This window comes from Aspergillus tanneri, assembly GCF_003426965.1.
Source record: "Aspergillus tanneri strain NIH1004 chromosome Unknown AapTan_6_pilon_pilon_pilon, whole genome shotgun sequence".
Classification (NCBI taxonomy): Eukaryota; Fungi; Ascomycota; class Eurotiomycetes; order Eurotiales; family Aspergillaceae; genus Aspergillus; species Aspergillus tanneri.
Window position 1 is genome coordinate 2,390,188 of NW_022984633.1, and position 14,007 is coordinate 2,404,194.

The following is a 14,007-nucleotide window of genomic DNA, read 5'->3' on the forward strand; positions in this document are numbered from 1 at the left end:
GACAGGAGATAATCAAGGCTAGAATGGGAGTTTAAGAACCATTGACGGCTCCCCACTGCAATGAGTCGTCCCTTGCCGGAGCTGACGATAACCGAGGATCTCTCGGACAAAGAAACCGAGCAACACTGCCGGGGCACCATGGTTCCAACGCCTTACTCTATATGGTAAAGAACAGCATACTATTTTGGATTAGTGAGTGCCATTCTCCACTTTAACTGGCAGACTTGACTAAATATTACAAAATTCAACAACGATTCCGTTTGTTGGTAGTTGGCACATGCTCCAATCCGGGGATGTACACGTGACCTGGTGTCACGGCGCGTCGCGTCGCATCGCAGACTGAGATTCCACCAACATTTTTCAGCCTCAGGGTAGGAAACTCGACGACACATCCCACTCCATCGCACCTATCGCAACAGATCGGTCTTGCAGACTTGTAGAAGAAATACCCCAGGACTATGGCGGGAAGCGAGGGGTTTCAGCTCTTCGACCAGTGCCGTGTCTGCATCATATGCTCGAAGAGTCTGAGTCTTGATGCAGCGCATCAGGTACGTGCAGCTGTTCCTAGCGCATCGTCGATGTTGTTACGGAACTGAGTCTTTTTTTTTTTTTTTTTTTTGCCAGTTTGCATCTATACTCGAGGAAAATGGCGGAGAATCTGTCATCTACGAACCACCGGCCACATTTCCTTCGTTGGAGCAATTCAGCCATCTTTTATCCTCCACCATCGACTTCCCGGCATTCGACGCCGCCAACGACGCCCTGATTCCTGTCGTCAAGCCCCAGTGGGTACAGGCCTGTCTTTCGAAGAGGAAACTGGCCAACCCACGCCAGTACAGTCCCGATCCCCGGCTGTTTTTAAATGATGTCGTGGTTACTTGCGGTGATATCCCCGAAGGCGATAAGGATGCCATTGTTGGTGGTGTCCTGGCGAAAGGCGGACTCTATAGTACTAGAATGACGCATATGGTCACTCATCTGGTCGATTTGACTGTAGATTCTGATAAGGCACGGCTGGCTACCGCCAGGAAGTTGAATGTCAAGATAGTTCTCCCCCATTGGTATGGAGGACATTGGTAGTCGAGTTGATTGCATACAGGCTGATTTGTAGCTAGGTTTGATGATTGCCTGAAGCTTGGGCGTCGAATCGATGAGCGTCCCTATACCTTTCCCGACCCGGAAATCTTACGCGCAGCCCCCGATGCGCCCATCCGTTCCTCAGAGAACCGCGATATCGTCGGAGCATCTACGCCGGAGCCGACCACCCTGCCAACCGCCATGTCTCCGAAGCTCGATGTGTTTGAAGGAAAGCGCGTGATGCTTTCTTCAGACCTTGGGATCGGTTCGCATTTATCAGAATCCATCACCGAAGTCATCAAGCAGGGTGGCGGGTCCATAACATCTGATGTCTCAATAGCGGACATCTTGATCTGTCGCTATAGAGAAGGAATTGCCTACCGTACGGCCTCGAGGTTGAATAAGGACGTTGGGAACTTGTCTTGGCTATACCACCTATTGACCTACAATACATGGACCTCGCCTCTACGACGACTACTTCACTACCCGGTCTCCCGGACTGGAATTCCGGAGTTCAAAGGACTCAAGATCAGTCTGTCTAACTATGTCGGTGAGGCCCGAGCCTACTTGGAGAATCTGATTGCAGCAGCTGGGGCAGAGTGCACCAAAACCCTGAAGCAAGACAACACTCATCTGGTAACAGCCCATGGGAATAGCGAGAAATGCAGTGCAGCGAGGGAGTGGGGACTCCATGTCATCAACCACCTGTGGCTGGAAGAAAGTTATGCAAAATGGACGCTACAATCCGTGTCTGACTGCCGTTACACCCATTTCCCTCGGAGAACCAATCTGGGCGAAGTGGTCGGACAGACACGACTGGATAAGGCGGTCCTCGAAAGCTTGTTCTACCCCTCCGAAGACACATCGGAGCAGGATGTAGCCCGTCCGATGCAGGATAAAGATCAGAATGTAGTAGCAGCCAAGCCAGTACCGACTAGGAAAAAGTCGGATCTAGAAAGTGAATTGCCAGATACACGAAACATTACACCCCGGGCTGCCGCCAAGTCGCGAAAGGATTCAGATAGCAAAAAGCTGCAAACGCCCACGCAGGCCCGACTCACCTCGGAAGGCAAGGAGAACGAGACGCCGTCGTCCACGAGCAGCCGCAAGTCCAAGGAAGCTGCTACTGCTCGTCTCCACGAATACGCTCCAGATATGGCCTTGTACGAAAAAGAGAAGAGGCGTGTGGGGGGCGTCGTCTATGGGGGTCGCCGGGTGACCGACGAGGATCGTGTGATCCTCAGCAACGGCAAAAAGCGGAGATCAATGGAGGCGGAGGACAGCCACAATGAGGAGGAGGCAGTCGATCCTAAGAGACAAAAGAAGACCAAGCCTCCTATTTCGATACACCTCTTGATCACTGGCTACCAGAAATGGGTGGGGAACCTTAAGAAAGAGGACTCAGACAAGGTTCGTCTAGCTGATTTATACTCTCGTGACTTGCTAATATGTACACGTGGAAATGAAGCGCTAATGGAAGCAGCGACAACTTCGGGACCTTGGAATCCTAGTAGTACAGGATGCCCGGAAATGTTCTCACCTCGCTGCCCCTTCCATACTGCGGACACCGAAATTCGTCAACGCGCTTGCGTATGGACCAACGATAGTCAATATCGACTTCATCACGGCATGTCTCAAAGAGAACGAGCTGGTGGATCCGGCTGAATTCCCCCTGGAGGACGAGGCCGCAGAGAAGCGACTTGGGTTTTCGCTGGAGGAGGCGAGAGGGAACGCCAAGAAGAACAAAAACCGGCTTCTGCAGGGATATCAGATCTACTGCGTGGAGACCATCCGCGGCGGATTTGACGCATTCAAGTCGATTGTGGATGCAAATGGAGGAGACTGTTCGCTGTTCCGCGGACGCGTGTCGCACCAATCACAACGGGACGAGAGCGACGATGACAGCTCGGTGGATTACGAGGACCGTAGTCGGAAGGAGATGTATCTTCTAAGCAGTGTGACGGCTGATCATCAGCGACTATGGCCACGTTTCCGACAGCTGGTACACGCCTTGGGTAAGACACCGCGAATTGTGCGCGTGGACTGGCTTCTGGATATTGCCATGTCGCAAACGCTGCATGAGGCCGATGCCTATGAGCTGAACGAGGAGATGGTGGCCAAGTTGGACGAATAGGCAGATCTGACCGGTGTTGAGCATGAAGATGTGGGAGCCTTGGATGGATAGGTTTATTTCGGGATATATTACCTGATTCGACAGTTTTTTATACTATAATTTCTCTCCAGAGCCATGCATAGCGGTTATTATCCAGGTCATCGTGCCTGTAATTAGAAGAACTTGACACCTTCCTGGCCTTCACTACCAAAGACCTGAGCCTTGCCCCGTTTGACGAGGGTGTTGAGAGACCGTAGCATGAGCTCGGGGTCCATTCCATGCCATTCTAACCGGTTAGCTTTGACGTCCTATTATTGGTTTATTCTCAGCGATGTACCTTGCGACATGGTAGCTTCACCCTCCAGCAGTTCGTATACTGTCAACACGACATTTTTCTGTCCGGTCGCCTCAATCTACAAACGTCAGCTATCCCGATCACCCAAAGGACAATAAGGAGGGGAAAAAAAAAAAAAAAAAAAGAAAAAGAAAAGAAATGTAAAGTAAAGAAAAGAAGAAGAAGAAGAAGAATAAGAATACCCAATTAACCAAAACATCCGCCCACTCCTCTGGTCTCCTCCACCAAACCCAAGCCACGGACTTATTTGCCCCGTCGATCCATTCCGCTCGTTTTGCGCCGTCGTCGTCCACAGTGGCCATCCAATCGACGACGTCGCGCACGTCGCTGAGCGAGAGCCGTTTTCGCAGCGTCGCGTTATGGAAGAGAGGCGAGTCGATCGTCTCGATCAGTGATAGTCGGTAGATTCGGTGATGGCGACACCACGACTGGATCAGGGATGACCATTTCGAGAGTTGAGCTTCGCGCGTCGTTCGGTTCGGTTGGGGAGTGAAGAAGGGGGGGAAGTTGTATGTGGGGGGGAAGGAGAATGTAGTCATCTTATATGTATTGATTATTGAATGATGGGTGATGGAGAGAAAGTGATAACTGTAAAGAGAGAAACTAGAGAGGTGATAGAGAAGTGGGGCCCTCCGCACTCCGGGATCCAAAAATTTCCTCAACTGTTCCTACTTCTACTACTTAGTACCTCTTCTTCTCACCACAATACAATCATATATTCTACAGAGTTGAAGTAGAATATATAATATTGATATGTCATCCCCCCCGACGAAACGCCCCCGACACGATGTCCCTCCCCGCGGTGGTCAAAAACGTCAAGGGCGCGACCAATATCGCACGGCCAACGCCGCCAACGAAGCCAAGCTGCCTCAGAAGAAGTTCTTTCGACAGCGGGCGCATGCAAATCCATTTTCCGATCATCGATTGAAATAGTTCGTCCTCTCCCTTTCTCTCTCCTATCTTGTCACAATCATAGGATGGATGTTGATAGTGATGTATAGCCCAGTTAGTCCCGCGCACATGGACTGGTCGAGCCATTTCCCAGCCTACGTGGATACAGACCCAAACAAGACGAATGCCAGCGGCGCGAGGAAACTCGTCAAGGATGTCGAGGTGGTGGATATTGGGTGTGGATTTGGTGGGTTGCTCGTTGGGTTGGCGCCTGTGTTGCCGGAGATGTTGATGGTTGGTGAGTCTCCTTATATCCCTATCATTATATCCTATCCTCTAGAATTATATTTATTTATTTATTTACTAATGGAATATAGGAATGGAAATACGTACCCAAGTCCTCGAATACGTAACCAACCGTGTCCACGCCCTTCGCCAACAACAATACCACCAACAAGAAGAGAAGACATCTACACCTACACCTACAGAAAATGACAAGGCAATCCCAGGCGGATACCAAAACATATCTGCACTACGCAGCAACACGATGAAATTCTTCCCCAACTTCTTCGGTCGACATCAACTCTCCAAGATCTTCATCTGTTTTCCGGATCCGCATTTCAAGGCCCGGAAACACAAGGCCCGTATCATATCCGAGTCGCTGAACGCGGAGTACGCGTATGCGTTGCGCCCTGGTGGGATGATATATACCATTACTGATGTAGAGGAGTATCATCGTTGGATATTGAGGCATTTTCGGGTCCCGAGGGAGGGAGAGGATGATGAACCCGAAGGGGAAGAAGAGGAGAGGATAGAGGGTGGCGTGAAAGAATTGTTTGAACGGGTGTCTGAGGAGGAGTTGCGTGATGATCCTTGTGTGAAAGTCATGATGGAGGAGACTGAGGAGGGTAAGAAAGTGACCAGGAATAAGGGCAATAAATACGTCGCTGTGTTTAGACGGAAGAAGGAACCGGAGTGGCCTTAGATGTTTTGAGCGTTTGGATATGCGTTGGATATGTATAGTACGTTACTGGCTAGTCATGAATCTACCTTAAGGTAGACTACTCAATGATATCGACAACCAATATAATATAATAAATTCATGCGCCTAACTACGTAATGCAACCAATATGCAAAATCCAGCGCCTTCAAAATGTCGAATATAGATCTATGCAGGAGAAAACAGCAGCAACAAAAAAGCAAATCCACTGCAGTCATAAGATAATCATATCAAGGGCTTGCCTTGAGTCGGATGCCTTCGCATCTCTCACAAACAGCCAGCTGCACTGGCCCGCCAATAATCCTACCTTTTGCTGTCTTTCGCGGCTCGCCTTCGCGGACAAAATATCGACCATCGGCGCCAAATCCTGTCCCGCACTCGTGGCAGACAAAGCACTCATCATGCCACTGCGCGCCCACCGCCGAAATAACGACGTCGTCCAGCACCGGCTTCTTGCAGCCGAGGCACCGGGGAGCAGTGCGGCGGGAATGGCATTGCAAACACCATGCGAAGCCATCTTTCTCGACAAACGGAGTGTCTTGGTCGAATGGCTGTATATACCAATTAGCTACTCGCGGATCCAAGTCCTAGGGTTCAACGTACATCACCGCATTCTGCGCAGAAGAAGTGGCCGACGTGCCATTCTGCTCCGCACGCCACAACCACTTCTCCTTCGATAGGAGTCTTGCAGCTCTTGCACCGGGGGCTGAAGAGTTCATGGAAATCCAGGTGGCAGTAGAATCGCAACGCGCGTGCCTCCTCGTCGTCCGCCGGCGTCTCGGCAATACGCTCACTCCGCTTGCCATCGGGCTCCTGGTAAAAGGCAACACATTCTAGTGCGGTCTGACAATTGAAACAGGTAAAACATTCCGGATGGAAGCGTGTTCCGGCAGCCGTGACAATCCGCCCCGCGATGGGAAGTGAGCATGCTTCGCATTTCGCAGTGGGCACACCAGACCGGGTGTATGCCGATAGCCACCGATCCCGTAGAGCTGGCAGAGGTTTCTTGGAAGATGAGCTGGGTTCTGGGGGGCCCTTCAGAGGCATCGGTCGAGAGCTTTGTTCCCTCCCGGAAACCTGAGATGAGCCAGTCATCTCAGAGATAGTCGGTGCCCGGCCATCCGTTATGTTGATAATTGGAACCGAGGGGGGCTCAGGCACAGAAATAGTCGGCGCAGGAGGAGCCGGAGGCGGCGTTGGATAGGCGGATTCGTGTTTTTGGGGGGATTGCGTCTCCATCGGCTTCCAGGATGGATCAAAACTCACGATCGGTCGGCCGGTCCGATCGCTAACGGCCGTCGGCATGGGTAATTTGGTACTCCGGTCCTTGCGCCTTTTGCTCGTAGCGGCTCGGATGTCGTCGCTGCGAATCTCGAGTCCATCTTTCGTGGAAGCATTCGGTTCATCGTTGGTTCTCTCTCCCAGATCTAGCTTGGGAAGTGGATCGTTGGTTTTATATTCAGCGTTCCTTGACTGAGTTGGGGGATTTCTATGAAGCTCAAAGCGAGATAGCTTGTCGACAAATGGAATACTACTGAGCCGTCCTGGGAGCGGCCGTGCGCCACGAGGAAGAGCGTTGCGCGGCTTTGACCTTAAAGCGGATGAATCAGACCGGGAGAATATAGGGCGTTCGTCTTCCTCCTTACGTGGAGAGCCGGCCGGTTCCTCGTAGATCTGATCATTGGGGTTCCTGAATATCCCTTTAGTTGAATCGCCATTGAAATTTATGAGCCCTAGCCCGCAGCCATCGTCTTTTGGCTTCGACGGACTTTGTTCACGGGGCAGCGAAAAGTTCACCTTGAGGTTCTTCCGCAGCGTGCCATGTTTCTTGGGGCTAGGGGCTTCGTCCAATGCACCCGCATGATCGGGACTGCTTGGATAGGCCTCGGACGAGCCAACCTGGCCATTGCGTGGTGGGCTCGAGGGCCTCGACGGGCCTCTGTTCACCTGAGAGACTTGTTGGAGATGGTTCATATCTGGGTTACGGTATGGAGCATATGGGTTCTTGTAAGCCACCCCGGGGTGTTGGTGCATCCAAACGAGCTCCGTAGCCTCATCCTGTGCCGCCCGATGTAGACGAAGTTCCTCATTGGTGGCATCGTCATCGTCGTGAACATTCATCTCCTGCAGCGCATCCCGCAAGGACTGTGCTTCTTCCCTCTCTAGCCGCCGTCGGTTGCTTTCACGGTAGATACCGGGGGAAGGAGGACTGAATCGAGAAAGCACTCGACTCGGGGAGACATTCTTTCGCACAGGAACCATCCTTGGTTCCTGGACCAACGGACGTCCGGGAGAGTTGCATAGGGAGCCTCGAGAGGAGAGAGAACGATGGTTCGATAGCGAGCTGGTGGCACGAGGTCGTTCAACCTCAGCGGATGGCGACGCTGGCGAGTTGCCTAACTGACTGTACGTTGACATTGCGGAGGCGGCTCGAGGAGGTAGGTCCCCACGAGGACCAGCCACCGATGCGGATGATTTCGAAGGGAGAGGTCTGGAACCGCTTGGGCGTGTGGGACGATTTGTCCGTAGGTCTTTCAGATAGTTTGCTGCGTCAAGAACGACACCCACATGGATTAGTCCCAAGAGATCCGGAGAATGTCATGACGCAGCCAGCAATGTAGACTCACCAATCTGGTCATTCGACATATAAGATGGGCCTGACGGGGAGACCTTCCGCTGACCTTTATCCTTGGGATGGGGGAGGTACGATCTATGCATCATCTGGAATGGTATACCACCTTCCTGTTTCTAGAATCAAACGAACTTAACCACGATGGAAGGATGAATACGTTGGGTCTCAAGGACCAGAGCTGCAAGGTCAGTGTAATATAGGTAATTTCATCAGAGCCAATGGGCGTGCAGACGGTGGCTGGGGGGAGGGAAACCAGGATGAAATAGGCTAAAAGATCAGACTCTGCACAACTAATTAAACACCGCACGAGCCGGAGGTACGCTTAAATCTTAGTGCCATAGTATAGTATTCCTCTTGATGGTTTGACTCAAGTGATGATAGTAACGAGGAATGGCCAATCGAGGGAACAACAACAACAAAGCAAGTCAAACATTGCAAACATCCCCTTTTAGGACGCTGTAGCAACGCGGGGTGCTGAGTCATCACCAAGGACATTAGTCTATATTAGGCTAGCGTGACAAGAGGTTTTGTTGCCCTAATTGCAAGCTGAGACTGGCAGCCATTCTGTATAGGCTCAAGTCGACGCCAGAGGAACTCTAAGGAACGGAAGGGGAACAATCCGATCTGACATGTATAGGGGGAATCCGAGGATAGTCTCGATGGTCTATTCCCCAGAATGTCTCCTATGCTCCAATTCCCCACCCTCATCGGCACCATAGCCGCTTACCCATTCCATGGTTTCGCCTAATCGTATCTACCCGGGGAGGCAGTCCAATTACGGTGCTGATCAAAATCGGCTTAATCCCCGAGCTGTCACTGCCAAGAACTTGCTGGTCGGTCAAGATACGATGGTGTACGAAGTAGTGATGATTGGGCCAAAATATGAATCATTAATAATAGTACTTAGTCGTCGACCATTTCTGTCGGCGTTTGTCTGATCATTTGAACTCATGAGTCGTGCTGTCATAGGTTTCCGCTGCTTGATCTGGTAATGAAGCCATCGCAAATGGCAGAAAAAGAGAACACCCCTATTGATGCTATCACTTATGAACGGGATGATGGCCGAGATTCTGCGGCTTCTCATAGCCCCAGTCACAGTCCGATTGGTCCTGGTCACGGAATCACCTCTCCAGTGGATCAACCACCCAACTCTGGGACGAACCTAGAAGCCAAGTACCAACAGGATGCGCTTCCTGATGGAGGATATGGATGGGTCTGCGTGGCGTGCGTGTTCTGGATCAATGCTCATACCTGGGGGATCAACAGTGTTTGTTTCCATCTTCTTGTTCGGGGTTTCATAGATGGCTAACGCGGGGGGGAGGAATTATAGAGCTATGGGGTCTTCCTCTCGTACTACCTCTCACATGATGTCTTCCCCAATACATCGGCATTATCTTACGCCTTCACTGGCGGTCTCAGTATCTCGTGTGCTCTTCTGGTTGCTCCGTTAGCTACATATCTCATCCACGTCTATGGCACCCGGCTGGTCCTGAACATGGGCGTCTTCTTCGAGACTCTCTCCCTCATCGGATCCTCCTTTGCCACACAACGATGGCATATTTTCCTCAGCCAAGGCGTCTGCTTCGGATGGGGGATGGGTTTTCTATTCGTCGGCAGTGTAGGCATCACTCCCCAATGGTTCCAGCGACGACGAAGTCTCGCCATGGGAATCAACGCTGCCGGGTCCGGTCTGGGAGGGTTAATCTACTCGCTCGCTGTGGGCGCCATGATCCCTCGATTAGGTCTGAGCTGGACCTTTCGCACCCTTGGCATCATCGCCTGCGTGGTCAACCTTGTGGGAGCCAATCTGCTGAGAGACCGTAACCAGGACGTCGGAAGTCGTCATCGAGCCTTTCATCTCCCGTTGCTACAACGGCCCGAGTTCGTCCTGTTTCTCGGCTGGGGTATCCTCAGCATGTTGGGCTACGTGGCAGTGTTGTTCAGCGTCGCGAATTTCGCACTGTCTGTCGGTCTGTCCTCGCATCAAGGAAGTATCGTCAGTGCCCTGCTCAACATGGGCCAGGGTCTGGGTCGCCCCTTCGTGGGCATGTTCAGCGATAAACTCGGCCGTATCAATGTCGCTACCTTTCTGTCCTTTCTCTGTGGTTTGTTCTGTCTGGTGATTTGGATCTTCGCCCACAGTATGGGTCTGGTGTGTTTCTTCGCTGTTCTTGTCGGCACCGTCGCCGGGACTTACTGGGCTACTGTCACTCCGGTGTTGGCTGAGATCATGGGCTTGAGAGACCTTCCTAGTGGTCTCAGTATCAACTGGATCGTCTTGGTGGCACCGACTACTGTCTCTGAGGCCATTGCGCTTCTCCTAAGGGATAACGATAACCCCTATCTGAAGGTGCAGATCTTCACTGGCATTATGTACATCGGTGCAGCGGCGTGTCTCTGGATCGTGAGGGGGTGGAAAGTCGGCGAGTTGATTCGGGCTCAACAGGAGAAATCCACTGCACCGATGGTAGTCGACAAGGGAGAAAACTCTCATCCTGTTGCTGCATCGTCAAGCCCGCTGTCTGTGGTGCAGCCCTGGTCTCCGCCTGTTTTGCTGCGTGGAATGGTGGCTTTAAGCAAGGTATGAACATATTATAAGGGCTTTTGATATACGAAACTATAAACATCCACAGACGTAATATCAATATCTTTACAATTACAGGGAATATCCCATCACACGTCTATGTAACAGTGCACATCTAGATGTCAATATCACTAACCTTGTGCTTATTTTCCCAACTTTTTTGCTGCTTTTTCTTTTTCTTCTTTCTTTTTTACGCTTCCCCCAGAATCAAAACCCGTACGCGCCGCTTTCCAGCTCCCCGGCCACTCTCTTCCTTAACAGAGCTGATGTTGACCCGCACTCTCTGGAAGAGCTCAACGGTCATTCCCCGGTCATTCTCCGACTGTCCCTTCTCCGAGACATGCAGCGTGTATTCCTCAATGTCAAACTCACTCTCGCGGCGCACCACCAGCTTCCGTCGCTGTTCAACCGACCGGAGCGCCGAGTCGCCCGGGAGGACAAAGTCTTCGAGACGAACCACTCCCTCGATGCCGAAACGCGGGACGAACACGACGACGCCGTTCTCGAACACCCGCATGACGTATCCTTCCTCATCAATGCCCGCGTCGACTCCGTCGGCGGCCATCTTCTCCCCACGAGACTTGAGCGCCTGTCCAACGTAGTATTCAATGCTGGCGCGACTGGCAAACTGCGCATTGCGATGTCGATAATTGATGTTCCGGCAAATATCCTCCAGACGGTTGCGTGTCATGACTCCCTCGATGGACGCCCGGCCATCTTCACCATCGTACCCGATTGCAGACGCCAGTTGTCGATGGACCAGCAAATCGGCATATCGTCGGATGGGAGAGGTAAAGTGCGTGTAGATGGGCGAGGCCAGGCCGTAGTGACGGAACTCCGATTCCGCATGAGCTCCGGCACAGAAGTATTCTGCAGATGTCATACACCGCGTGGCGAGAATACGGACCAGGGTATTGAAGAAAGGATTCTTCTCGTCTACACAACGGTCCAGCGAATCGGCCAGGGCCCGAGAGCTGGAGACGTCGAGTCTCATGTTCCGTTTCTTGGAGAGTTGATTTATGAGGTCTTCGAAGTTTTGCGGCGGAGGGGTGGCGTGTCGTCGGAGCATGGCCGTTTGGGAGAAAGAATCGTAAATCTTAGTCGCAACTGTGATGTTAGCGTGAAGCATGAACTCTTCTACGAGGCTGTTGGTCGCCAACATGGCTTTGGTCTTGACATCGCTAAGCGGATCGCCGACCTCGTCGTTGTCGGCTTCGATCCGGACTTCTGGCGAGGCAAGATTCAGTGCGCCAGCATCCATTCGCTTTTGCCGGAGGATCTTGGAGAAACGTAGCAAAGTGCGCATGCTCTCTGTCAATTCGTCATTCTGAGAGGTGTCGTCGATGCGCTTCTGGGCTTGCTCATAGCTGAAGGCTTCACGGGACCGGATCACAGACTTGGTGAACTCGGCAGAGACCACCTCGGCGTTCGGGGTCATTTCCCACAGGACTGAGAAGGCATAGCGTTCCACATAGGGCTGTAGCGAGCAAAGATCCGTACCCAGCAAGTGGGGAAGCATATCAATACGCTTATCTACCAAATACACGGTCGTTCCACGCACGCTTGCCTCGAGGTCCATTGCGTTATTGGGCTTGACAAAGTGCGAGACGTCGGCAATATGGACTCCCACTTCAAAGTTGCCATTCGGCAACGGTCGTGCATGTAGGGCGTCATCAATATCCTGGCAGCCCGGGGGGTCAATACTGCAGATGAGAAGATCCCGGAGATCTCTTCGTCCTGTCCAGCCGACATCGTCCTTACTGGCGGGAACTCTCCAATCGTGTCCCTCAGCAGGAAGACAGTCCAGAACCGCCTTGGGGAATGGCTTGTACTGTACGTCATATTCTAGCAGCAGAGCTTCAGTTTCCGCTCCCTTCGTCTCCAGCGCTCCTAACGACCGAATGAAATGACCCGTCGGGTACCGGGAGTCACGGTCCCAGGCATCAATTGTGACGAGAATGCGCTGACCGAGCAACTCAGCGGCTTGCCTAGTGCGGACCTTGATTTTCGGGACTTTTTTATCCATCGGCAAAACAAACAAATTTTGCTGTCGTCGGCCGGAGCTGGTGTGCACGCCTGTGGAGCCTGAGTCGACATGCCCGACATACTGGCGCCAGTTTCGTTTCATAACTCCCACAACTTTAGCTGTCGGCTGCGGCCTACCCTCAGAGTTCTTGCCGTGGGCTTGTTTAACCTCTTCCTGCAGGGCCTTCCGCTCTCGCTCAGTTACCACCGCCTCGTTGTCTTCAGCGTCGGGGTTGTCGTTCTTGGTGACGGCTTCTTCGTCAACAATCTTGGTTGAAGGTGACTTCCATTGATCCTTGGGAAGCACTTCAATTACGACAACATCTCCAGAGATGGCTCGGTTGCTGTTATCACGACCGAGGATGATCAGCGGTTTGTCGAATGCTGCAACGTTGACGGAGCCTTCCAGATAGTTATAGGGCGAGACATTGAATACGCCTTGGTGTAGCGTTCCAGCCCTTATGCCGGTCATAAGCTTAGACATGCTGTAATACTCTGGGTAAAATAGTTCCCCACGTGCAACTTTCGCTTCCCTGGCTTCCTTTGACTCGTTGATCATGTCGAGTAGCCGGTCTGAATCCTCCAAGCCCGCAACATAATCGGGAAGCGATAGGGCAGTCACATTTTCCTCCTTCGCTTTGCGCAAGTTATCTTTATCATCTGTGATGACAACAATGGTGGGTATTGTCTTCCCTTTTCTTCCCTTGTGGGTTGCGACCTGAAGATGTTCCGTGTACCATTTGGCCACAGCCCGCACGGCCCGATCATTGCGATCATTGATCGACTCATTCTGATCTCGGCGAACATGTGTCTCCAGTCGGAATTCGTTGAAGAAAAGGTAGAAGCGCTTCTCGTCGGTCTTGATCAACGAAAGCAAGCGGTTGTAGAGAGGGAGAGACAGGTTCTTCAGTTCCTCGAGCACGGTTTGAAGGATGATCACATCGTAGAACGCTCCCGTATGTTCAAACAAATCCATACCATTCAACAAAGCATTTGTATCAGGGACAAGATAATGGCCTCGTGGGAAAGCGCTTGTACCGGCGGGCTGCTCTGAAAGAACGAAAGGTGAAACTACTGTCGTGTTAGCCACCAACACACAGGGCGAGCCTGAATTTATTGTCCCTTACTATTTCCATTTGCATCGGTTGGAGCGACAGATGGACATATCGAACATAGTTTCGAAGAGCAAGGAATATCCTGTCGTAGATAGAGCTCTCGAACGATCTTTTGCACTTTCCCACTTTTCGTGGATCGAAGGAAGACTTTGCTCGTCACATTTGCGGCATGGGAATCCGAAGAGAAATCCCTTCGCAAACTCTTCATTCTGCCT

General features: G+C 51.9%; 6 protein-coding genes across 6 annotated transcripts; 3 read left to right on the forward strand and 3 right to left on the reverse strand.

Annotated features, from left to right (window-relative positions):
• Positions 1-60: 60 nt before the first annotated feature.
• ATNIH1004_008813 (BRCT domain-containing protein) lies at positions 61-3,211 on the forward strand (the record flags this gene model as incomplete). Its single annotated transcript, XM_033573416.1, has 4 exons — positions 61-164; positions 708-1,061; positions 1,116-2,487; positions 2,561-3,211. 4 exons carry the CDS (start codon positions 61-63, stop codon positions 3,209-3,211), a joined length of 2,481 nt encoding a protein of 826 aa, XP_033423968.1.
• A 152-nt stretch (positions 3,212-3,363) lies between these two features.
• ATNIH1004_008814 (ESCRT-II subunit protein VPS25) lies at positions 3,364-4,084 on the reverse strand (the record flags this gene model as incomplete). Its single annotated transcript, XM_033573417.1, has 3 exons — positions 3,364-3,476; positions 3,528-3,603; positions 3,737-4,084. The coding sequence occupies 3 exons, from the start codon at positions 4,082-4,084 to the stop codon at positions 3,364-3,366; spliced, it is 537 nt and encodes a 178-aa protein (XP_033423969.1).
• Positions 4,085-4,565: 481 nt separating this feature from the next.
• trm8 (tRNA (guanine46-N7)-methyltransferase) lies at positions 4,566-5,421 on the forward strand (the record flags this gene model as incomplete). The annotated part of the gene is made up of 2 exons (XM_033573418.1): positions 4,566-4,734; positions 4,814-5,421. 2 exons carry the CDS (start codon positions 4,566-4,568, stop codon positions 5,419-5,421), a joined length of 777 nt encoding a protein of 258 aa, XP_033423970.1.
• A 245-nt stretch (positions 5,422-5,666) lies between these two features.
• ATNIH1004_008816 (LIM domain protein) lies at positions 5,667-8,154 on the reverse strand (the record flags this gene model as incomplete). Its single annotated transcript, XM_033573419.1, has 3 exons — positions 5,667-5,987; positions 6,040-7,982; positions 8,064-8,154. The coding sequence occupies 3 exons, from the start codon at positions 8,152-8,154 to the stop codon at positions 5,667-5,669; spliced, it is 2,355 nt and encodes a 784-aa protein (XP_033423971.1).
• A 648-nt stretch (positions 8,155-8,802) lies between these two features.
• Positions 8,803-10,655, forward strand: ATNIH1004_008817 (uncharacterized protein; the record flags this gene model as incomplete). Its single annotated transcript, XM_033573420.1, has 3 exons — positions 8,803-8,921; positions 9,038-9,339; positions 9,520-10,655. The coding sequence occupies 3 exons, from the start codon at positions 8,803-8,805 to the stop codon at positions 10,653-10,655; spliced, it is 1,557 nt and encodes a 518-aa protein (XP_033423972.1).
• Positions 10,656-10,842: 187 nt separating this feature from the next.
• On the reverse strand, positions 10,843-14,000 carry DIS3 (exosome catalytic subunit DIS3; the record flags this gene model as incomplete). The annotated part of the gene is made up of 2 exons (XM_033573421.1): positions 10,843-13,748; positions 13,805-14,000. The coding sequence occupies 2 exons, from the start codon at positions 13,998-14,000 to the stop codon at positions 10,843-10,845; spliced, it is 3,102 nt and encodes a 1,033-aa protein (XP_033423973.1).
• Positions 14,001-14,007: the final 7 nt, after the last annotated feature.